General features: G+C 39.5%; 1 protein-coding gene across 1 annotated transcript; it reads left to right on the top strand.

The window, feature by feature from the left end:
* The first annotated feature begins 1,020 nt into the window (after window positions 1-1,020).
* frzb (frizzled related protein) lies at window positions 1,021-23,124 on the top strand. Its single transcript, XM_075480120.1, has 8 exons — window positions 1,021-1,432; window positions 10,507-10,755; window positions 12,215-12,250; window positions 13,154-13,213; window positions 13,780-13,845; window positions 19,021-19,225; window positions 19,801-19,864; window positions 20,333-23,124. Exons 1-8 carry the CDS (start codon window positions 1,228-1,230, stop codon window positions 20,390-20,392), a joined length of 945 nt encoding a protein of 314 aa, XP_075336235.1. The 5' UTR covers window positions 1,021-1,227; the 3' UTR covers window positions 20,393-23,124.
* The last annotated feature ends 1,080 nt before the right edge of the window (window positions 23,125-24,204 follow it).

Raw genomic sequence — 24,204 nt, forward strand, 5'->3', positions numbered from 1 at the left:
CTGATATTTCAAGACAGGTTTCAACAAAGCTACAGGTGAACTCCTGGTGGCTTTGTCTATCTGTTTTTTATGCATGCACTATATGAGTTTTTAACCATCTATTTGTTCTACCTGTCAGCAGCTCATTAGCTGATTGCTGCTGCAGGTAAAGCCAAGTTTCATGTTGGCACTTTCATTGTTTATTCTGCATGGGCTTGAAAGAGACTTTGACGAAAGCATATTTTGTGTTTCCAGCAAGTTATTTCACATCCATTATTTGGATTTTGAGCCAATATGCTCAGCTTTGAATAATGTTGAACTCAGATGAGTGTGCTAGTCTGAATTTCATCAAAATGCATCAACTAATGTTGAAAGAAGTCATCAGGACATCTCACTGTTCACCTCTGCAGGCCAGCAGCCGCCTCTATGGTCAGCAGGATACTTTATAACTGTGTTCCTCAGCTTTCCTTTTTCACCTTTCAAGTGATGAAAAAAAAAAACTTATGTTATGTGCACTCATACATGCTCATTGATTTCTCCAAATTTCCAGCATTAATTCATCTGAATGTCAGTTAAAATATTTTGTGCAAAACAGAATGCCGCAAGATTCCAAAAACCAGAAAACAGGTTTGCGTATCAGAACCTCCAATCTTGTAGTGAGCGCTTTAGATTTATCTGATGACCCTTTGGAGAGGGGCATGCCTGAGACTGAGAACCACCAGACTTTTAACCACTCAGCTTGTTTTCGTTTTTTTCATTTGTAGTTTTACCATCCTAAACTTTGAATGCATTACTTTCAGGCTACTTGTAGAGGATTATGTTCACATGTGTGGTAAGTACTCTCCACTCATTCCATAAAATGTAATGACATAAACATCTAAGAGCTTTTTAGTGGCTTTACTCGTGTTGACTTTTCATCTAAAAGGAATCTGCCTTTTAGTGGAGGATAAGAGAAGGGACGGAGAAAAAAAAAGAGAAGAAGGAGGAGGAGGAGAGGTGAGGAAAGTAGGGGAGGGGGGTTGTAGAGAAGGAGGGATTGAGGAAGAGGTGGAGGTGGAAGTCTGCATAAGAAAGCAGCCCCACTGTCGAGCTGCGGGCCGGACAGCAGCAGCAGAAAAGCACCAATCAGTAGGAACAAAAACTCGTCCTGATTTGGATTTAACTCAGCGTGAATGACTGATCCTCCACCGGAGCACCGACTGCGCTGCCAGGCCTCAGTGTGTCCCTCCGCTCTCTGAACCGACCGTCATGCTCTCCGCGGGACTCTCCGTGGCTCTTCTGGCCGTGTCCTGCGTGCTGTGGCCGCCTGCGGTCCGGGCGGCGTCCTGCGAACCGGTGCGGATCCCGCTGTGCCGGTCCATGCCTTGGAACATGACCAAGATGCCGAACCACCTCCACCACAGCACCCAGGACAACGCGGTGCTGGCCATCGAGCAGTTCGAGGGGCTGCTGGGTGAGTTAAAGCCGTCTGTGCCCTAATAAAACTTCTTTACTGATTCTTTAATGGACTTGGTGCATAATGAACTGACATACTGGGCTCCTATAATGTGCCTGCAGTCATGTTAGGAAGCAACTCTATTTCATAAATGTTTGTGGTTATAGTTTAACTTTCAAGTTAGAAGGAGTTTTTTTTTTTAAGAATTTCACCTAAATGCATACCGTTTTTTGATGCATTTCTTTGTAGCAAATGATGCAGTTATTTGCCTTTTTATTAAGAAATTTGAAAGGTGTTGCAGTTAAACTGACCAAAATATTTAAATGGCACATCTAAGAGTTTAAAAAGAAATAAACCCTTAAAGTTTGACTTCGGGCTCAAAGATTTGTTGATGAATCAGTCATTCAAGACAAATTAATCATCTCAAATTATGATGGAGGTCTATCAATCTACAGAATTTCATATCAGCTTCTAGAACATTTACATACAAGTAAAAAACAAAACAACAGAAAGTTACTAGGTTATAAAAGTAATCTTCAAATGAGAGAGCCTCAGAAATTGACTGATTATGCCAACTATTATATTATTTTCTAGAACGCGGTTGAGAAATATGGTCAAAGTAAAGTAAAAAAGACTCCAAAATAAAACGTAAGGCCTAATTGATTAAATAGCTTCAGGGGAAATAAGTATTTTTCTTATCTGATTATGTTATTTGAAAACTTTACATTGACTTCATGACATTTCAATGTCCTTTTTCTGCTTTTTGTGTTTATATTTAAAAGCTCAGGCAACAGAAAACCATAAATTTAACATTGATTCATACTGAAAGTACTCAGTACGTTTAAGCCCAGTACCCAGTTTTTATTATTATTTATTTATTTATTGCTGTTATGGTCATTTATAAGTTCAAAAGAAGAAAAGAAATGGTTTGTAGACGAGGACAGAAATGAGGGTCAGAGTATTTTAAAGTTTCACTTCACTTTGTTAAGTTAATGGATTTTTATTTTTCTAACAGCAACATGTCCAGAAATGGTGTCGTCCATTCTTGTTAGGACTACTTTGTTCTCCAAAGAAATGGTTCTTTTTTGCCTCGTAGATTAGGCAGGAGATGCTTTTTCAATCATTTTTAAGAGTAAATCCACTTGTGTAAATGGAAAAGCATGGTTGCATTTCGTCCGTGCACCTTTCCAACAATGTTTTTACAAAATCTTTGTCTGAGATGGGAATTAGTTTCTACTTTTTTATTCATTTTCTACACTTGTGCAGTTAAAACATTGATGCACTGTGTTTAAAAATGATGAAAATTTGTTTTGTTTATTCATTTATGTGAATGGGGCCAGTTTTTAGGCTTAAAAGAAGGCAACATGTACTTCAAAAGCCACCATGTGGATATTTTAACTTGTGCAGGATATTTAATGTAAAGTAGTCACTTCGGGAAATAATTTCAGTTCTTAAAAGTTGCAGCTCACAGAGATTATTTATCCCTTTTTAAAACCTTTCAGGGTATCCCTTTGGTTTAATAAAAGTATTTTTGCTTGCGAGCTGTGAAAGTTATCAGTCTGCTCCTAATCACCATGTCTAAGGACTTTTGGCTTTTTTTTTGTTTTTACTCCCTTCTTGGTTTCATCGTTAAGGGCACAAAATACAAATCGCTGTGTTTGTGCTGAAGGACGTATCACAGTGTGCGGCTTATTTCTTACCTTACATGTCCGTCCTTTGCATGTGGGGCGGGACTTATCAACTAGCAAGTCAGAAAAGGAGTGTTGTTTTTTTTTTTGTTTTTTTTTTTTAGTAGATGTTCAGAGAAACTTTCCAGGATGTTTTTCTGAGCCTAACCACATACGTCAATCAGAATATAATCAGAAAGGCACTAAATTGTGATTGAAAACAAAAGTGAGGTTAAAATGAAGTCTAAAAATGTACAGTGTCGAATGGAAAAAGGATCTCAGGTCATTATCATTCCACTACCACACTCCAGCATTGAGACACAGTGTTATTCACCTCTGCATAATTACAATTGATGGTTACATGCACAGTTGAATGGTGCAGCAGTTGAAGCTAGACTTGGCCCTTGGACCCAGTTCATGTGCACATAAGGGAAATTGAGGTATTGACTAAACTCACTCTAACACTGCGACGCTGTGGACTGTATGAAGAAATGTTCAAGACATTCTGCAACATTTTCTGCAGGAGATCACCGTGCATGTAAGTACAGCCGAGTTCACAGCACAGATGTTGGCTTTAAGTCACTTAAAGCTATGGTAGGTAATCCTAGAGAGCTAGCAAGAGAGCTAGCAAGATTCGAAAGTGTCCACTCCTCTAAGCTCCACCCCCCCCCTCCCCATTCCGTCAGTGCTTCATCCAAAGCCGGTGGAACCGCATGCGCACATGGAGCAGGGAGCCGGCAGAGGGGGGCGTAGGCACAAAGCAGAGGCATCTGATTGGTTTTTTGTAGGCGACCAATCCGAGATCAGCGTCCCTCTGATTGGACTTTTTCTCAGTCCTGCAGCTGCCACAGAGGTCTGATTATTTTCGTCCCTTTTTCTAAATACATCTTGTATAAATTTCTCTCAGGATAGACGGACCATTTCACCCAGTATTACAAAATGTGTTTCTGAACAGGATTACCTACCATGTCTTTAAATGGTGATTTTCTTTTTCTTTTAGATGATGCTGTGGTATTAAAATCAGGAATCGATTAGAGCAGAGCGACAGTCTGGGTACGCTTTAGGTGGCCATACGTTGACATGCAGTCTAAATTTCTGATGCATTTAACCATCTGACAAAAGTAACAGAAAAATATGAGAGCAGCTTCATTGGGAAATCGGCTGCATTTAGATACACTTACTGTACATGCACAGAGCACTGTAGTACATTTAAGTCTAGTTGAGCTTATACGTGCAGAGTGAGTTGATACCCAAGTGCTTTATCAGGGTGTGTTAAGCTGGCTTTGAGAAGTTTGATTCAGACTTAACTAACATGTCTGAAATTGTGACTGATTGTGCAAATATGTCTAAAGGGAAAGTCGAAAGTTGGCTGAATGTCTTTAATGCTTTAAAGGTAGGGTAGGAGATCCTGGATTTTGAGTCCAGCGAAGCTGCATTTTGAAAATACACAGGTAAAAAGTCCCAACCCTTTTCTTCACTTTCCCCCCGAAGCCACGCCTCTAGAGTACATGAACGTGCACGAGCACGAAGGTGCACGAGCGCTGTTCTGACAGCAAGCATCGATCGTTGCCGTATTTAGTATTTAGTTTATGCTAACTATACGTTTAATAATGCTAGCTGCTAGCCAAGCTGGCTCTAGTTTAGCTTCCTGCCAAGCTTCTGGACGCGTAATTCGTTCACGGAGCAGGGTACGCGCACAGGGGGAAGGAGGGGGAGGGAGGAGCAGATTGCAGTTTGATAGACGCATCAGAATCCAATCATTGTTAACGGTCCGTTCAGTATGATTGGATAGTGTTTTTCCTAGATTGTACGTTCTAGAGGCCACTAAAACTTTTCATATTTGTGTCAAAACTTTTAATTAATTGGTTGCAATGGGGGTGTGAAGAGTATTTCAAGCAATATGTAAAAAAAATGCTCCAGAAAAAGATCCCCTACCCCACCTTTAAGTGTGATTGAACCAATCAAACATAGTTGTATTTTATGTCGTGTCTTTACTGAGCGCAACATTCAGAGTGCTGGTTGAAGAAGTAAGTGAACCCTTGGACTAAATAACCAGCCAGACCTAATTAGGAAAAAGTCTCCTATATCAGGAGTAAGTTTGGGCTGTTCTTTCTTGCAGAACTCAGCTCAGTCGTGTTCTTGGCACTGATCTGAGGAGTTCTCTTGAAGACATACCGCAGCATCTCTATCTGTTTAAAATCTGGGTTGACTGTCCTTTTTGTTTTGGGGAGAAGGTAGAAACTGATTTCTGATTTGACTTGATTTCAAACTGATTCCAGCTCGGAGCAGATTACTCATTTATCTATCAGTGGACTCAAACAGTTAAGTCATTTGCTGCTGACTCTGCCTCAAACTCCTAAACCATCTGTTCACTTCAAGATCATGGAAACAATTTTGTTTTCTGGTTTAACTGCAGCCCTGATCCAAGACCGTCATACCACGTATCACAATTCTTTGGTAGCTGCTCCAAGAACCCAAATATTCCAGTCACTCATAAAATTGCTTACAGAAACTGTCTCGGAGCAGGAACCATTTTCCAAAGATTATCAACTATCTCCCTCACCAGGAAGCGGACGGTGAAGAATCTTAACGTGACCAAAGTTGAAAATCTTTAATAAGAATTTCAATCCTTCCCAAGAGTTTCCCATTTCCTGGGAAAAATAAGTATGGAGCCAGAATCGGATGGTTAAACTTAACACAATTTGGGTCAATAAAGCATCAACACGAAAAAATTTACAAAGTCCCCACAGGTAAAAAACCTCAAAGTACAATACATGTTGCTTTGTTGTATCTTTTTTAAATGCCCAGAATAAAACACAACCTACCCTAGCTCTGTTGATTAGTTGGTTTATATGAAAAGGTAGTTTGATTGGCCCCTAACTAGTTTAAATCCTACTAATAATTATTTTCTATAATGTCAGACTATTGACAAAAAAAGAGCCTGACGATGTCTGATGACTGAATAGAGTTGCAGCCCAAGGCTTAAGGTTATGCCCCACACTCCACCAAAATAACCAAATACTAGTTTGAACAGTATAGTTTTAACACTGTCTGGGTGAAAGTTGTGTTTATCTTTACAGTGTAGTAAAAATAACTGTTACTCACTGTCTCTGTAAAATAACCACTGAAATTCTGCCCATGGCTCCTGGATGTATGAGTAGTGGAGATGAGTAGTTTTGGATTTAGCTGGCCGTATCATACAAGTTATATTACAAAAGTCTTGAGCCACCCCTCATTTCTTTATTTTTAGCTTCCCAGCAGCCAAACTTTCTTGTGATCTTTTAAAGTCATCTTGAGCAATAGTTCTCCGGGCTTTCTGAAGGTCGTTCAAAGTTTTTCTTTGGGATTGGCTTCTTTTTCACTCATTTTAGTCCAGTCCTTCTACCTGACTATTTTTGGAAGAATCATGTCATTTTTATTTGTAAGTCCTCTTAACACTGACCTATGACTCATTCAAGATTTAAAAAAGGCACCTAACTCAAGGGATGAACCAGTGTCGACGACTTGGCAAAGAACCAATTTTAGATTGTATCTTTATGCACTTTGTTACCAGCAGCCGGTCACAAAGATATAATTTGTTCCCCGGACCTCAACATTATTGAAGCAGTGTGGGATCATGTTGACAGAGAACGGAACAAAAGCCAGCCGACATCCAAAAAAGAGCTTTGGGATGTCCTTCAAGAAGCCTGGAGAACTATTCCTGAAGACTACTTCAGACGGTTCAGACTGAGTCGAAGAATAAAGGAAATCATACCAAATATTGACTTTTAAGTTTGTTAGAATTGTATAAACTTTGTTTATCTTATATTCTGTATTTCCATTAATGTTGGCATTTGTCTTAATAAATCTTGAGTTTTAAGACTTGCACAGTGCTGTATTTCTGCTTAATCCCACTTCTGTGAAATAGCTAGAATGGAAATTGATCGCTGTTCAAAACGCTGAAATGTTACATTTAAACATTTAACTGTTCTGCATCTTTCCTCCAAGTTCCTAATACTACTCTGACAGCATGCTTTGTGGAACATACATAAAGGATTCAGTTTAGGTGATGCTGTGTTACAAAAGCAAAGTCATGGTACATCTCCACATGTGGAAAGCTGGAACTGGTAACCCTGTTAAACCTCTGCCTGAGGACTGGAACAGGAACATACTGATTTCCTGCTCATATCAAACATCACAATCTGAATTTGTTTGAGCTAACAAAGTTGCTCTGCAAATCTGCACGCTCTGTACATACCCACTCTGAGTCTGTAAACTGAGTGTATTTGACATGTGAGCGAGTCTTTTTGTTTCTGGTGGGATATGTCTATATTTTTTCTGCTTATATTATGCCATATCTGCCAGAGGAACGCAAACTTTTCTAACTTCCATTTCTCAAATAGTGTATTGAATAGAACTGATCTAATTAAGCCAGTGTGGACATGCAGAGAAGACGGAAGCACTTATGACTTCAGCTCACATTTAATTAGGAAGCTGTTGCTTTGTACCTTTTGTTGTAGAGGATTTTTGAATCAGTTGATGCTTGTTTTTAAAAGAACAGGGAATAAGACTTTGACGTTAATCTATCAATCCAACAGCTATTGGAGTTATCCAAGCTGCCTTGTGGATGATTCCTACTTTCTTTGGTGATGCACTGTGTTTTATGTGTTCTGGTTCTGTATTTGCTTGATAATACTTGAGTTATGGATGGATTAATGTGTGTTAACTGAATATTGACCTCCGGAATATGAATATGAATATACTCCCCAATATTAAATTTACATTTTTGGTCTTTAATGAAACAGCTACTGGGTGAATTTCAAAGGATGAGTTGTAATAGCTTTGCCTGTCAGCCTCCATTTAGCAGATTCATTACATGAAAAAAATTTAAATATTTCCAATGCTTTTGGTTTATGATGAAATGCCTGATAAACTGACATTCCCATCAGCGAGCCGCTGAGTTTGGAATTCAGTGCTTATTTGCTAATGTTATTGTTTTAACACCCTAAACTAAGATGTTGTACATAAGCTTAAAGTATCGCCTTACCAAATACAATCTTAAAGAAACACTACCAACCATCAACTTTTAGGTGATTAATCAGTCTCAGGAACTACTAATTTATGCAGGAACTGGGCTAAGGGCCCTTTATATACCAAGCAAACAGTCAGCTAGCGCAAATTTCGAGTGCATTGATGACAGTCTGCTTGGTGTGTAATTAGATTGGGTTTAGGTTGGGCTTGGATTGTATGTCCTAGTTGGCAGTTGGATGTCGTCTTTACGGTTTTGTTTTGTATTTTCATTGCCAGTACTCTAAAGATGTGAGATGACACAGCAGGGGATTTTTATCACAACCCCATTCCAGATAACATTACAGCACTGGCAAGTCATACGTGGGTTTAGGCGTGGCCCGGAGGTCATGAGCTGGGTCTACCTTCAGTTATGGTCTGCGTTCTATGAGCCAGATGTGGCCTAAATGTCAACAGCCAGCTTTGCTGGGTTATGGAAAGTGTTGTGAGGGCCAGGTGGGGCTCAGGGAAAGTGCAGATTTGGTGGATGCGGCTAAGTCGAGACAGCCGCATTCACCCTGAGTCAATCCCATCATTCAAATGTGGGCGAAAGAAAACTGCAGATGTGAGACATGTTGAGGCCAAACATTATTTTATCTGGGCTTGGTTCTTCACTTTGGTTTTGTGTATCGGAGCCCTTAGATAGTTATTCTGGGCCTTGAATAACTGCCTAATTTGAAGCATTTACAAAACTTTCTTATATCCATTTTTAGGCCAACTTATAATATATTGGCGTACACATTACCCAGGTTAGCCCCATCTCAGGCCCAGCTCATGACTTTTTAGGTGCAATCTGGTCCACACAAAATGTTCTACTGGCATAACTTGCCTAATAGATGCCAAAAGTAGCCCTTATTACGCCCAATGTATAAAGAAGTTTACATTCCTGTGTCACTTAAATATGTGTTCACTTCAGCAATGTGATGTGCGAACTGGTTTTCTAACTTATTTGGGAATATAAATGTTATACATGTGTTGAGTCTCTGAGATTTGTGGTCTGATTTTCAAAATATTCTTTAAATGTTAAGCAGACTCAAAATTTAAGGCATGCAGACCACCCTTATGAACTGCCATGAGGTTTCTGATTTACACATGTGTACATTTAGGGATTCACTGAACTTGAAGCACAGCTGAGGTTAGAGGAGTGGAAAGAGAAAGTGAGAACTCTAAACTTTAACCAAAAAAATGTTCTAATGAAAGATGTGCAGGCCAAAAACCAGGAAGCAGTTTCAGGTCACAAGTTCAAAATATTTCTGTGACTTCATTGTGAAGCTGCACAGCCAAACCACATCCCTGCTCTGCAATAAAAAAGCTGATTCCTGCTCTACCCACTGTTGAACTCTGTTTACTCATGCTGTGTGAAACATGCAGCGGTATGGCAGTCACATTAACCATCCTGTTGAACATCCAGTGTGTTGTCAGCCAGAGGTTCCTGGACACAACGTACCCAACTCATGTAAGAAGTGAGTCCTGCTGGGGAAAAAACAACAACTCCGGCTCAAATGAACTGAGCTGAGACAGAATAAGCATCCTTTTGCGTTTTTTTTCACACAAAGTTTAACAGATGTGGGAGCCTCACTCTGGTGGAATATAGGGGCTGTATATTTGTGCTCTTAAGCACAAGTTTTAGGTGTTTGCACTATACAAAGCTATTCTTTTTCAGTGCTATTGTATGCTACAGTTAAGGACATCTGGCTAGAGATATCTGTGTCCATTTAATGACAAGATTGAGTTAATAGCATTTGTTTTCAGCAATGGCTCTGCCTGGTCTTCCCATTTGGTTAAGTAAAGGGGCCAAAATCAAGACTATAGGGCAGGTTATTTTAAGCAGGAAGCCGTGTCAATGCCAAAGCCTGCTTATCATTGCTCCAACCAATGATAAGCAGGCACTGTAACTGAGCGTTTTGCTGTTGGTGACTCGTGCATCGAATGCAGTCACTCATTGGATCGTCTGTCTCAGCTGTGCATTTGCATGGAAGATTAAATCAGTATGCATCTCATATTGAGCTCTCATTATTATCATTTGGAAAAAGGGATCCAACTGTTTGCCATGCACGACTGTCAACAGGTAAAGTGAATTGGGTTTTGATATTCAGAACCAGGGGAATGAGCTGAACAAATCTTTTAACCTTCACAAATGTACAAAAAGCTCCAGCATTTAGCCCCACCATCCAAATCTTGTTCAACTGCTAAGAGCCTAACACCCACCAATTCTCTAAATATTATTCCAAAAACAGTTTTTTAAACAGTTTTTATATTAAAAATATATATGATATTATTGTTTAGGTACCATGGTATAGTTTACATTTACCAAAAATTTTATTTCTATTGATTTAAAGAAAATTTTCGTAACACATCTGTGTTTTCTCGCCTGTCCAGGTACTGGCTGCAGTCCGGATTTACTCTTCTTCCTTTGTGCCATGTATGCTCCCATCTGTACCATCGACTTCCAGCACGAGCCCATCAAACCCTGCAAGGCCGTATGCGAGCGGGCGAAGTCTGGCTGCGAGCCGGTGATGAGGCGTTACAATCACAGCTGGCCCGACAGCCTGGCCTGCAACGAGCTGCCGCTGTACGACCGCGGAGTCTGCATCTCGCCAGAGGCCATTGTCAAGGCAGAAGGTCCAGGTATATTCACCATCTTATGTCTTTATTGTTGTCATGATATGGCTGCTGTATTATTAGAAGTGTACTGACAGGGTGATTTCCATAAAAGAGAGAACTGTAGAGGTTCTGTTTGTCAAAACAAGAAAAACAAGTATCTTTACTTGTTATATTCATAAATTCTATGTTTTACATCAGATGCCCATTTAAAGAGAGGATTTTTGCCTCTTCTTTTTCGGCCACTCACAAAGTTATAAACACTGGCTGACTGAATTCTTTTGGGGATAACCATCTCTATCCACTCACGGGCTCAAAGTGGAAATCATACGAAGATTTGAGCGATTTTTATTGCTATTTTCACATACACAGACATTATGAGAGCTTAGGATTATTTTGTGCAAGAGGTCTCAGAGTCTCAGAATAATCAATAAGCTTTCAAATTTAGGTCTAGAAAAGAAATAAGAATGTGCATTTGACAAAATGACTCAATCCGATCAGTGCAGTATGACTCTAAGCAACCCCAACCCATAGCATTTTTTCAAATGTGAAAAATAACAACCCATAAAACTTTCTCTTGGTCATCTAACAGCATCAATATTTTCAATGGTGCAAACTTTGTAAGCTACTTCTATTCTGAATGAGGGCACTTAACTCTACACTACAAACATGCTCACTTTTCCCAGAGTAGCTGAGCCCTGTCGGTGTTTTCTGCCGTGTTCCTACTCTCCTCTTTCTGTTCCCGCACAAACAGATAGCATGAGTCATTTCCCCTCTGATTTCACTCCCTCTGACTTTCTCAAAGAGCTCCTTGATACAAGCGGCCCACTCGTTTTACACCCAATAAAACCCTTACTGTCCTCTGCTTCTCCAAACAGGCCCAGGACCAGTAAGTCCTGAAAAAAACCTTCATCTCAACCCCTTTGACCTCCATAACGATACGCCCACGTATCTCTGAGCTGCCTTGGCTCAGCTCAGCGCAGCAGGGCTTTGGGATTTTCCCTCGGTGTGATTTGTTGATTTGCTGAGGTTCAGTCAGGGTGGATCCTTAAAGTCATTCCAGTGACTTTCTCTGGGAGTTTCTCTCCTGTTGGAAAGAAATCCAAAGCAGCAGGCGCAGTTTGTCAGAGGGTTCTAACTCTTTGCTAACAAAACGACTAAATCAACGGTCGTGGAAAGTCAACTTTCCACACCTATACATAGTAAAGATCAGAAATCTGTGTTCAATTCAAATCTAGCGTGACCTGAAACGTCTGGAGCACCAAAACATTTAGACTGATTACATATTGTCTTGTGCTCAACAGGATCTTCAATGGCTGTTTTCTTATTGACTCTTTCTACAGTGGAGCAACTTATACCCTCAGGATAAACTTTAGCTTTTGTAGCTCCAGCAACATCAGTATGTTATGTTATTTCAACACCAAGAACCTCTCCTTCGGATGTATTTTCTTTCTGTTCACTAACTCTGTTCTCTGTGTCTCTGTAGGTCCATACTACCAGGACCCAACCAGGTGTAACCCAGGTGAGGCTCTGTCCTTTCACCTTCCATCCTCACTCCACTGCAGTCAGTTTCCCTGAAACAAGGCCGTTGGGTTAGGTTGTTGATTTGCAGCGCCTTGCCGATTCTTTACGAATTAGAAATGAAGTAAGAGGAATGCATTTGGGGCCAAACAGATTCCTCTCTGTGTGACAAAAGTATACAAACATGTACACAGTGCTGTAAATTAGGTTGATCAAGCGGTCACATCATGTCAAACAGATGCAACCTCATAGTTTCCACAAATGAGAGACAAACAAGTCATTTTCAACCAAAAACCATCGGTAATATGGTGTATCTACTTATACAGTATATTACCATCTGCTGTTTGTATCAACTCCTTAGTAAGTTCTTTATTTTTGAGTTGACAAGTTGTCCAGGAGTAGTACAGTGGATGAGTTATCCTGACAGTGAAGCACGGAGGTGGAAGTGTGATTATATGGGGCTGGACGAGAGTTGATAAAATGCCAAAATACTTGAATACAAGAAAAACTCACAGGCCAGAGTCCTCACAGGAGAGGCATCCAAAAGCAGACTGTCAAAATCACACAAGAAAGTGAAAACTATCAGCTTGCCAAGTATGTCTCCAGACTTGAATCCAACAGAAGACATTTGGGGTATTTTGAAGATGAAGATAAAGAAACACAATCAAAGAGTAGCCAAAAAGCAGATGAAACATACAGCGAGGGAATCGATATTTCTCAGTAATCGTGGTAGCCACCCTGTGGAAGGTTTGAATATCAGTCATGAAAATTGTTCTGGGTTTCTTTCAGGTCAGTTGAGTCCTTTCTTGTACCGTAGTTTTAAACCTACACAAGACTCACACAACTAGTCTGTAATCTAGTTTACTAGAAACCTGATCTTTTTTGGGGTTTGATTCCTTCACAGAAACCAATCCAGACTTTCCAATGGACTCCAACAACCTCCACTGCAGGGGACCAAATGGAGGTGAAGTAGTGTGTCTGTCTGTCGCTACCTTTTTTTTTTAACAGTTCGTCTCCTCCAAGGAAGGGTGTGTCATTAAGAGGATTTAATTAAGGATTTTAGGAAACATTCATCTTAATTTTCCTGTTTTTGTTGACAGTTTAAAGATGGATTATGTGAGACAGTTTAAAGATGGATAAAGTGTTCATGTCTGAGCTGTGTGGAAAGCATGGCTCAGTTCATACGTAACAAATCCAACTGCCAAACCTTCTTTAGGTCACAAATTAGGACCGTATTTTGTCAAATGTATATGAAATCTGTTGAGACAATAGGGCAGGGTCTTAGATCTTGATTTATACATTTTTATTTTGAATCATTATTTTTTATCTGCACAGTGACATTTTTTGCAGACAATTAGCTGAAAATGTTAAAGTATTAAGGCATTCTCCTCAGACAAAAATATTATTTTGTTGACTTTAACCCTCACAAGACATCATTGTGAGAGTCTTGTTCCATCCACAGAAACGTAGTCTGACCACAGCCTCTCTTTCTTTAAAAAATGATAACTTTTTGTGTGTGTGTGTGTGTAGATCGCTGCAAATGTAAGACCGTCAGAATGGGTCAGAAAACCTACCTGAAGAACAACTACAACTACGGTGAGCCATTTTGGATTTTTTTCCAGTTTTTACTCTCAAGCTGTTGTAGTAATACATGAGTATATACTATAATATATATTGTATATTTACTCATCGAATCCTTTTCTTAAAGGGTACTCTCTATCTGCTGAGAATTAAATCAGTCTGCAGCTCTGCGATGATTTCACGTAATGTTCACATTGTTGTCGTGCTTTTTATTGCATTGTTCTGAATAACAAAAGCCCATACACCACACATATCTGATGCATAAAGAAACTGTAGGATTTTGGGATGTTTTTTTGCATCTGTTGGTTTGAATAAGTTGTTTCAACCGGTCACGCGCCTCTCAATTTTTTGCAGAGAAGAGGGTGCGGGCACGTCCGTCTTTACAAGCGTCCGTCAGACTTATCAAACCCAAGACAGTAAAACCATTGCAAATGGAACAAAAACATAAAACACGGCAAGTCACAGTTCGCTCTCACAATAACCAAAGTAGAATTGGCCGAGTAGTTCTTTGTGGCTCATCACTATGTGCCAAACGCAATCAGAGAGTCATCAATAAGCTCCCAAAAAATATTTCCCTAGTAACTTTGGTCTTTCTGCGTCTACAGAGCAAAACATTATGAAATATTCGGGGAGTCTGGGGAAATCTCAGTGTGTAAAGGCCAAGGGCTGTAAGTGTTGGATGACTGTCGAGGCCTCAGGCGCCTGACAGTGTTGTTTTTTTTTGCTCTCTATGGTATGGTTCAACTCGGCATGGTTAGTTTGTGTGTTTATTCCATTAAAGCTGCCGTCGGCAGGTTTTCAATATTCCGAGTCTAAAGTCGGAAAATTCAAACTGATACAACTTTCAGGTCCCTCCCCCTCTGTGGACGAGGTTGTGCACGTGAGTTCACACCAGTGTGCGCGCACACAAGCTGGGGGCAGACTCACGCTCAGCATGGAAGACGTGGTTGGTGACTGTTCTGCTCAGATAATAGATCAATAATAAACCTAACGTGATTGGTTAAAAACAGCCGGGAGCGCTCGATTTTTGCAAGCACGATTACAGGCTTCAGAGGGAGCTGCAGAATTCGGGATTTTTTCTAAACAGCCTATTTAATATTCTACTTCCAGAATCCCATGACAGTTCAAGCTAATATGACTAAAAAAATGTTGCAGACGGCAGCTTTAAAGTGACGAAGCGGACGCATTTATCCAAAGAGACTTATAAGTGAGGACTATAGAGGAGTTATTGCACCAAAAGAGTTTGCAACAGGCTTTTAATTAAGAAGGATCTGAATATCTTTTAGGACAGATTAGAATGACTGAACACTCCAGTCAGCAGAGACTCAAAAATCCGTCCGTAGATCTGTACTCCCTGATGGTAAACAAGTTCATGCACTCATTAGTCATGCACAAAAATGAGATATCAGTGATTTATATCCTGTGTGATTTGTAGAGAGTTATTCATGCACACAGGGGATGATTCTCTGATCGATGAGCTTTCTGCAGTGTTGCCTTATCAATAAACAGTATTGGCTCAGCTTTTATGGAACATTGGCCAAGATGGTACCAAAGAGTATCAGTTAGTATCTAGTATGTAGTAAAAAATGACATTAAAGCATAATTAAGAACATATTTTCTCTCGGCATAGCCCACCGCTGCATCGGGAGACGTAACCTGAAACTGCATTGCACAAGAAGGAGGCCATAATTCACCTCTGGGCAGAAACACGCCAAGTCCTCTGCACACAAGTTCATCTCAGATGGACAGAAAGACGGTGGACATGTGCAGTCCACGTTTCAGCTGCTTTTGTGGAAAAGCAAGGCCATGTTACACAATTATAAACGCACTTTTATCGCACCATTTATCCCAACTTTGAGTGTGAATCAGTGTCAAATTATAATATTTTAATAATACAACGGAGATGGTCAGTGGTGACACTGGTCAGTTTAAAAACTGGTTCAAACAAATAAGATATTTAAGTTTTTGCTGTATTTTAGAAAAGCCTCCATAATTTTCTAGAAATATGGTTTGTAATTTAAGCAGTTTGGTTAATACTAGATAATAAGGACACAGATGGATCTGTCTCTGATATCTAGTTAGAAGTAATTCAAATGGAGGCAAAGCTGCAAATCAGGACATACCATGCAACTCCATACCATCATCCTTACGGAGCAGGACATAATCAATCAAAACTTAAAACATAGGCAGTCTATATTTTTTATTTTTTGAACTTCAGCAAGTTAAGAAAGGAAGACGACTCTAGATTTTTAAATATAATCTGAGCATCACATTGTATCCTGTCTCATAAGTCTGAATACACTTTTATGTGCTTCCAGTGTGTTGTGTTAAAACTCTTCAGTGATACTAAATCACTGAACTCCTCAGCAGATTCTTTCCCTCTGAGCTGTTTTCCTCCCTGATTTAAAAGGAAAGGTTTTGGTGCACGAACTGTTAGCTTAGCAAGATTGGAGGGAAAAAAAAAACTGGACCAGAAAGGCTTTTCCAGATGATTACAGCAGCACACAGGCATGATTGGCAAATCCCAAAGGGACTTGCATTCGGACTTCACTAACACTTCTGGCTCCAGAAATCATACAGGAAAAAAGTTAAGATTGTTTTTCCCCAACCATCATTAAATCAGAGTTCCTTTTAAAACTCGGATCTTATTGTAACGGAGCACGTTTTTAAAGCGTAATGGTCTGTCAGACATTTATAAATGTTTGTATCAGTGCTCTCACCTTGCCAAATAACTCGGCTGCAGGTTGTTCTACAGACCACAACCCGCCACACCAACTTGTTTCTGGTCATTCTCTGTTATCTGAGTGCTTTGTTTCTCACAGCAACTCTTGCATTGGGTACATTATTTACATCATTTCTCTTTTTGGGAAAAGGGATTGCTGCCACTTGGCTTTTTGGATGTTAAGTGTCTTGGCTGTCTCTTCGGGCCCCGTGTCTGTCAGCCCTGGTTTGTCGCTAATGGAACCGTGGTGGACCGCAACAGCAGGCCTTATGACCTGAAACACACACCAGACATTTAAAATGCTGACAAAGTGATGGGGCCTGAGCACCAAAAGTGTGCACTCATAATAAAACCTCAGAATGTTAAAATATAATATTTAGAAACACAGCTCATATATATATACCCTTACTTAATTTTGAATTACACTTTGCTTTGGGTGTAAGGCATACATTTCAGTATAATGGGTTACATAAACTGAATGACAAACTCACATCTGTATTTATATTGCCTCAAAAGGTTGGATGCACCAGTTCTGAAAGTCTGAGCCAATACGAATGTTAAAAGGAATTTTGCCAAAGGCCCGCTCAGAGTTCTCTTGTTATTTATTTTTCCTTTTGTGCCAGGAAACAATTTAATATGCACTATAAAAATAAATAAAGTATTTCAATACTTTACATCCTGTTAAAGCATTACAAACTGAATAAATCTTGTCAGTTAGTGTGACTTTACCAGAATGCATCCTAATGGCCAATGGGCCAATCAAGATCACCTTGCTAAATGTCATCCGATACCAGTGTTTTGCTGATATATATATATATATATATATCTATATATGTGTATATATATATATAGATATATATATATATATATATATATGTATATATATATATATATATACATGTGCATCCTTACTTAAAAGCTGTCTGTTCAGCACCAAGGACAGCAGCCTAACAAACCATATTCAGTTTTAATTCGTGAAGATTAATTGTTGTTAACAACTTCACTCAATTTATTCAAGTCAATTTAAAAGGTCTGAATTGCTTCGCCAGCTGCAGGTGAAGAAGTATACTATGTATGAAATTAACTAAGCAAAGTGTTTTAGCTGTATTGACTTTAAAAAGAAATTTACAAATAAGAGACTCTAAAATTCCTTTGGTACAGAGATTTGTCAGAAGATCTCAGGTTGCATTCAAGCTTTAAAGGGATTAAGATGTTGGAAATATAACAAAATGCCCAGTGTTGTGGTTATGTAAAAGTATTCAGAATTCTCCATCAGTGTGTTGAAACTGATCTTCTTTGTATTATTATGTTGGATTTAGTGGGCAGTTTTATTGCAGCCTTCTTGACCAGATGACATTTTTGTTGGTGATATTAGATAACATCCAAATGGGATGTTAGGACACCAGGAGACCATGGAAGTTCATTGCAGATGAAAGAATATAATTTTTTTTTATACTTTTAAAAGGTCTAAGAAGCTCGATTAAACAACTTAATCTTGTGGTCCAAGCTTAAGGAATCGTGTGGTTTCTTTTCTTGGACTATTTGAGCTGAAGCTCCTCTCTTCAGAGACACCAGAGTCCTTTTGAAAAATAGTCATTTTATCTCGCTGAACACTGGAGTTGGTGGTATACTGCTGCCCTAATTGATTTTAGTTGTGTAATATGTGAGTTTGGTCTTTTTAAAAGGTTAGCTCAGTCCACTACTAGCCCCCGAATAACGCCAGAGTTTAGGCAGCAGTAGACCTGCAACTCCTGTAATTTGCAAGGTAGGATTACTGTTTTCATCAAGGGTTCTCAACGCTTTGACAAATTAATGTGTTTGGGAGGCATCTATTTGAAAACTAATATCAATATGGCACTTCTGGGAGACTTGATCTAAAAGCTGGGCTATGTTGATTGTAGTCGTTCTTGTCCTTCCTTGGAAATTTCGAAAATAAGTTTGGTTCTACAGATTCTGGTATCCAAGGAAGAAGCATTTACATGACAAAAGCAATGTTTTTTACAAGAAAGATATCAAATGCATTGCTAGATAGTATTGTTGGCGAGTTATGCTAATGCCCCTAGCATGTATTGCATGATATGGTTACTTGTTTTGAATTAAAGCTCCTCAGAATCATCAAGTCTGTATTTTTTATTTGCCTAAAAAAAATTCTAACCCAAAAACTATTTTTAAAACTGTTTAACCCCACATTTGAGTACAATATACATTTTAAAGTTATTTTTCTAACACATGTTTTGCAGGAAATATCAAAATTTGCTTTACATGGGCAACAAGGTAACATGTTAACAGTAAATAGTACAGGACTAATGACTCAGCCTTGAGGCACTCCATAAGTGAACTGGAAAATAGATTAAATACTGTCACTGGTACATATCGGACAAATTTAAGCTCTGGAAAAGCTTGTTTTCTGTAGCTTTTATGTTACTGTGTTCAGAGGTTAAGTATTTGCTGACAACTCCCTCTTTTAGTGATCCGGGCACGAGTTAGGGAGGTGAGGAATCGCGGTCTGGAGCCCACAGCAGTGGTGGATGTGAAGGAGGTGCTCAAGTCATCTCTGGTCAACATTCCTAGGGAGACGCAGACACTCTACTACTCATCCTCTTGTCTGTGCCCTCCTCTGGCTCCTGGGGAGGAGTACCTCATTATGGGCTACGAACATGAGGAGACGTCAAGGTATGAGCCGCAGGAGATGCACAATGAGTTCACTCGAACTAGAATTTACCGGTTCCCCGTTAACCTTCTTTGACCAAAGTGGTTCAAGTGCTGGTTCAGGCCGAGTGATAGAACTGGTTCTAAGTTGTTTCCAGCTCAGAACTGGTTTGATTTTCCACAGACTGCAAGCTACACAGGCTTTTTTTTTTTCAGGTTGGTCCCCATAACTCTGCCCCGAGCCCCTGACATGAGCTGTTCATTGTTTTGATCAAGTAAAAACTTTTTCCTCTGGGCTGAAGCCAGAGCTTTGGTCGTCAAAACAGAACTGGTTCCAAGTTACGCGCTGGAACCACTCCTGTGGGGAAAACCCCTGTTTCTGGTTTTTGGTCTTTTTTTTTATTTAAATTTTTTTTTTTCTTGCAAAACAGCGACGTTCTCATACATACACTGCCGACTATGCAAATCCTGTTTGTGTTACTCTGATTGATTACTGTTTATACCCATGATAACGAGTCACAGACAAATCTATAGTTGATTTTATTGTATTTCCATGTTGGCTACAGAAAAACAAGCTAATTTAGCGTTTGTGGTTGCAGGTTGCTTCTGATTGATGGCTCCATTGCTCAGAAATGGAAGGATAGAATGGGCAAGAAGGTCAAGGTGTGTAACAAAATATCCACCTGTTGCAGTTTCATTTTAAACACACTTCTGCTTCAGTCTCTTTTGCTTTGCTTTGCTCACAAAGAGACACTTTTATCTGCTTTTAGCAAATGACAGCAGCAGCACCAAACAAACAGACCCGCACCACTTCTAATTACGGTCACTTGCTTTCATTGATGTAAAAGTTTTGGGCAAGTTCCCATCATAGCCTCTCTAAGCAGCCAACATTTAAACCTAATAATGGTTCAGTTGTGGGTAAACGATAGGCAGCAGGAGCTGAAGGTATTTTGATGGATCTTCTCATTTCCGAGTTATTCATTACCATTAAAAGCATAGTTATTTCATCTGCCAGCTGGTGGCGCTGTTCCTCACTAGCCAGTATTGCTCCATCACTGCTTCTTCTCTCATTTATTTCGTGGCAGATGATGTCTGCTGTCTGTTTCACTGTCTGTCTGTCTTTCTGTTCAGAAATGGGATCAGATCCTGCAGGGGAGAGGCCGAGCAGCTTCACGCCGGAGTCGCCACTGAGATCTAACTGTGTGTGTGTGTGTGTGCGTGTGTGTGTGTGTGTGTGTGTGTGTCTGTGAGCGTGTGTGTGTGAGCGTGTATGTGTTTGTGTAGATATTGCACTATCACAGGCTGTTGTAGCTGAATGTAGTTCATCTCTTCATCTATCAGACTGTTTGGAGTCAGTTTTTTGCCATTTATTTTCTTTGCACAAACATTATTTAGTGTGTCATTGTGTGTGTTTCTGTGTGTATTTGCATACACCTAAAGCACTCAACTTAAGACAAGAAGGGTGGTGGAGCTTTAAAGCTGTTGTCCTAAACCTACGCACAGCCAAATGGTAACTGACACTTTTTTTTTTTTTTTTTTTCTGGACCAAATTTCTTTTCAATGCTGGCCATGTTGGCCGCACTGCTCTTCTCTGTGGTTCCAGTTTTTAAATAACGCTGGATGTTGGTTAGGTTACCACAGTGATGGGATAGAGGACATTTTGATGATACAAAAGCCATGTGGACTTTGGCATGATGGATTCCTAGCCTCAACCTGAACTTGACTGAACTCTGCAGGAAATGAGAGAAGATTATTCAACAACGGCAGCAGCAGTAACGGCAACAACCACAGCAGAAAAGGCAGCAAGAACGTCAGTTACGGATGGACGGGTGGCACAGATCTGTCAGGGGTTACTCTGGTTCCCGAGTGCCAGCCTCGGTGAGAAGTAACAGTAAACTTTTTCAATACACTAAACCATACGACTGCAAAGAGATCCAAACAACTTTCGAGGCAGACACCATTTTAGAAACATACAACTACCACTAATGAAACGACTATAAAGAGAGGCAAATTTAAAAAAAAAAGAAGAGAGGCTGAAAACTTTATAAGAAGATGGTCAGTTACAAAAATTAGATCCGAAATTACTGCAGCAATCCAAATTGATGACAAGAAGACACAAATACATTACAAAGACACACAAGGTGATTGTGAATAGATATACAGCTACAACAGAGAAACACCAAATGACTATAAAACGATTTTAATAAGACAAAAAGAGATGGAAAACAATACATGACTTATCAAATACAAACAGTAAATCAGTAAATCTAACTGATTAGAGACACAAAGTCATTTAAAAAGATGCATTAAAAAATATATAGACACAAAATTATTGCAAATAAGTGTATAACTTTTACAGAAAACCATAAAATATCTATAAAGATGTGAAAAATGGCAAAAGTCTACAAAGGTCACCTCTAATTACTGTAAAGACACAACTATCACAAATAAGCCCCAAATTACAAAAATAGATGTATAAATGATCCGAAATGACTACAAAAGTACAAGAGATTAAAATTGTTTGTAGAGGTATAAATAACATCAAAGTCACAGAAAATAATAACTACTCAAAGCAGTTAGGACACATGATATAGACACAATCATACTAGAAAGATGCAAAATAATTGAAAAAGGCACAAAAACACTTAAGTAACAAAATCAGTGCAGACAGATACAATAAAGGAGAATCAAAATGATGACGACTAGACAAAGTAATGTCTCTAAAGATACACGTACCCACCACAGACAAAATGATCAGAGAGACAAGGAAGCACAGAGTCATTGTTTTAGTCCTCGTGTGGTCTCAACATTTATCTGAAAACAAATCCACGATATGTGGAATTTGACTCCTTGAGACCAGTCCAGGCGCCGCCTCTCACTCAATGACAGCTGGGATAGGATCCGTTATGACTTTATGGCCTCAATCGCCAGTTTCAGGACATCTTTGATGCTGCGTAATGGCCGTTGTGTTGATTTTTGTCCAATTTAGAATAGAATGAAAAATAAAGCAGAGTATGTTTTAGTTATCGGTGCTGTCGGCCCAGTCGCTACACTCGAGGCTTCCAAACATCAGTCCGCAAATTAGTCGATGAGGTCACTGTGGCTACGTCCATCTGTTTTATACAGTTCCTACTCATCTATACTCTGTGTGTCATTTTGAATTTACCTACATTATTGTTTCTTGCTTGATAAATTTCAATTGTGAAAGTGAATATGCAAATGCAGAGTTCTGATTATTAACTATTTTAAACTACGTTTTAAACTGCAGTACGCAATTTACCACTTAAAGATGCAGAATGAGAATAAAATTAAGTGAATATTGCACAGTTTTAAGACCGTTTTTTTTTTTATCTCATCGCCATATTTGATTTCACTATGTTTCTGGTTACGGTTGCATGCAGTTTTTTTGGGTTTTTTTTCTTATGAGCTGATGTAACGGAGGGCGTGTCGAACATTCAGGCAGGATTCACACAGTCTCTGCTCTCATTCACTTTCAATGAGGTGGTGTGGAACTGAATTGGCCTGTTGGCTTCTCTTTGTTAGCGTCGCTCGCAGAAAAGCTGAGAAAATGTTCCAAACATCGGGGGCAATCATTGTGAAGCAGAAACCAATTTGAATTCTGTGTGAATCCTGCCTTTTGACTAATTCTGCCCATTTTTATTGTGTTTCCTGTTGAAACAGGATGCTGGGAAGAATGTGATGTGGGCGGAATCTAAATGTACCATTTCATTACACCTATGAATATTTATTCATTGCGTGTCCCTTTCTTTCTTTTTAAACCTGAGCAACAGATTAATTTCAGCATGTGTTTCCTGTTTCGGTGACTGGCAACAGTTTGTATTTTTCCTACTTCACAGATCACAACAGTGGCATCAACTTGTTCTCTGAGTTAAACAATAAACAGAAGACAAACATGACCTTAATTCTCACATTGTGGTGCATCTGTTTCTGCCTTTTCCCAGCAGCTTGAAGATGAAAAAGAGTCCCATTATTATACAAATGTATTATTCACTAAGACATTAGTTAAAAATTCATTCAGCTGTTTTATTTATTAGAAAATAATCTTAGATTTTGACTGAATTATAAGTGAACATTTCAGCTTGGTAAAACATACCTAATGTGATTTATTCCTGAGCAATTAAAGGAAGATAAATGGGGGAAAAAAACAAGAACAGCAACCAGCAGCCAACATGTGAAAACATCATTCTGGTTTACTGATTATTAAAACCACAGGACAACCACAGGAATGTGTGCGCAAAATGTATGGCATAATGAGTGCACCCCCCCTCCAGGGATTAGAAGCCAGGAGAAAGAGCCCCAAGACCCGGGCAACCAGCAGTCCCAAAGGAGCATGGAACCCAGGCAAAAGACAGCAAAGTAGGGCCTTAGACGGAGCCCTCGTGGCCGTGGAGCAAAGGCTCCAGGGAACCAGGGGCAATAGTCCAAAGGCCCTGCACCCAGCCCCAAATTTAATACAATACAAACAAAATGGGCAGGTTGTAAAAGGGGAAACATGCAAGATGTCAAAGTGTCGGAGCAGAAAACTCGAAGCTGTATGTTTGAAAATAGACTGTTTAAAAAAGATTTTTTTAAACCAAAGTTTGCCACCAAACTGTGAGAAACCAGCTGAAGGAAATGGGGATTTTTATCCAGAAAACTAACACCTAAACAGAAGAAAACAAGGTCACAGCAAGCTAGAGAGGAGCAGTCATGGACTGTGGATGATTGGATGAAAGTAATATTCACCAATCTGCATTGGACAAGGAGATGATCCCAGAACTTTAGTTTGGTGCAGGTCCAATGGAACATAAACAGATGACTGCCTGAAGGAAACAAGCACATTTCCACAATCACTGATGATGGGGATGATGTCAGGTAAAGGACCAAAGGAGATGGCAGTCAGTACCTCTGCTTTTCACATTCCATCAATCAAAAGGAAGTTTGGTGATTTTAAGGTCATTTTTCGGGATTATAATGCCTCTTGCCACAGAGCAAAGTGTCCA

Source organism: Odontesthes bonariensis, chromosome 12, assembly GCF_027942865.1.
Source record: "Odontesthes bonariensis isolate fOdoBon6 chromosome 12, fOdoBon6.hap1, whole genome shotgun sequence".
Classification (NCBI taxonomy): domain Eukaryota; kingdom Metazoa; phylum Chordata; class Actinopteri; order Atheriniformes; family Atherinopsidae; genus Odontesthes; species Odontesthes bonariensis.

Bases quoted from the DNA above. Each gene is read 5' to 3' on its own strand.
- frzb (XM_075480120.1), top strand. From the start codon at position 1,228: ATGCTCTCCGCGGGACTCTCCGTGGCTCTTCTGGCCGTGTCCTGCGTG. The intron at 19,226-19,800 runs GTATGAGCCGCA...TTGTGGTTGCAG, and splicing joins GAACATGAGGAGACGTCAAG to GTTGCTTCTGATTGATGGCT. The intron at 19,865-20,332 runs GTGTGTAACAAA...CTTTCTGTTCAG, and splicing joins GAATGGGCAAGAAGGTCAAG to AAATGGGATCAGATCCTGCA.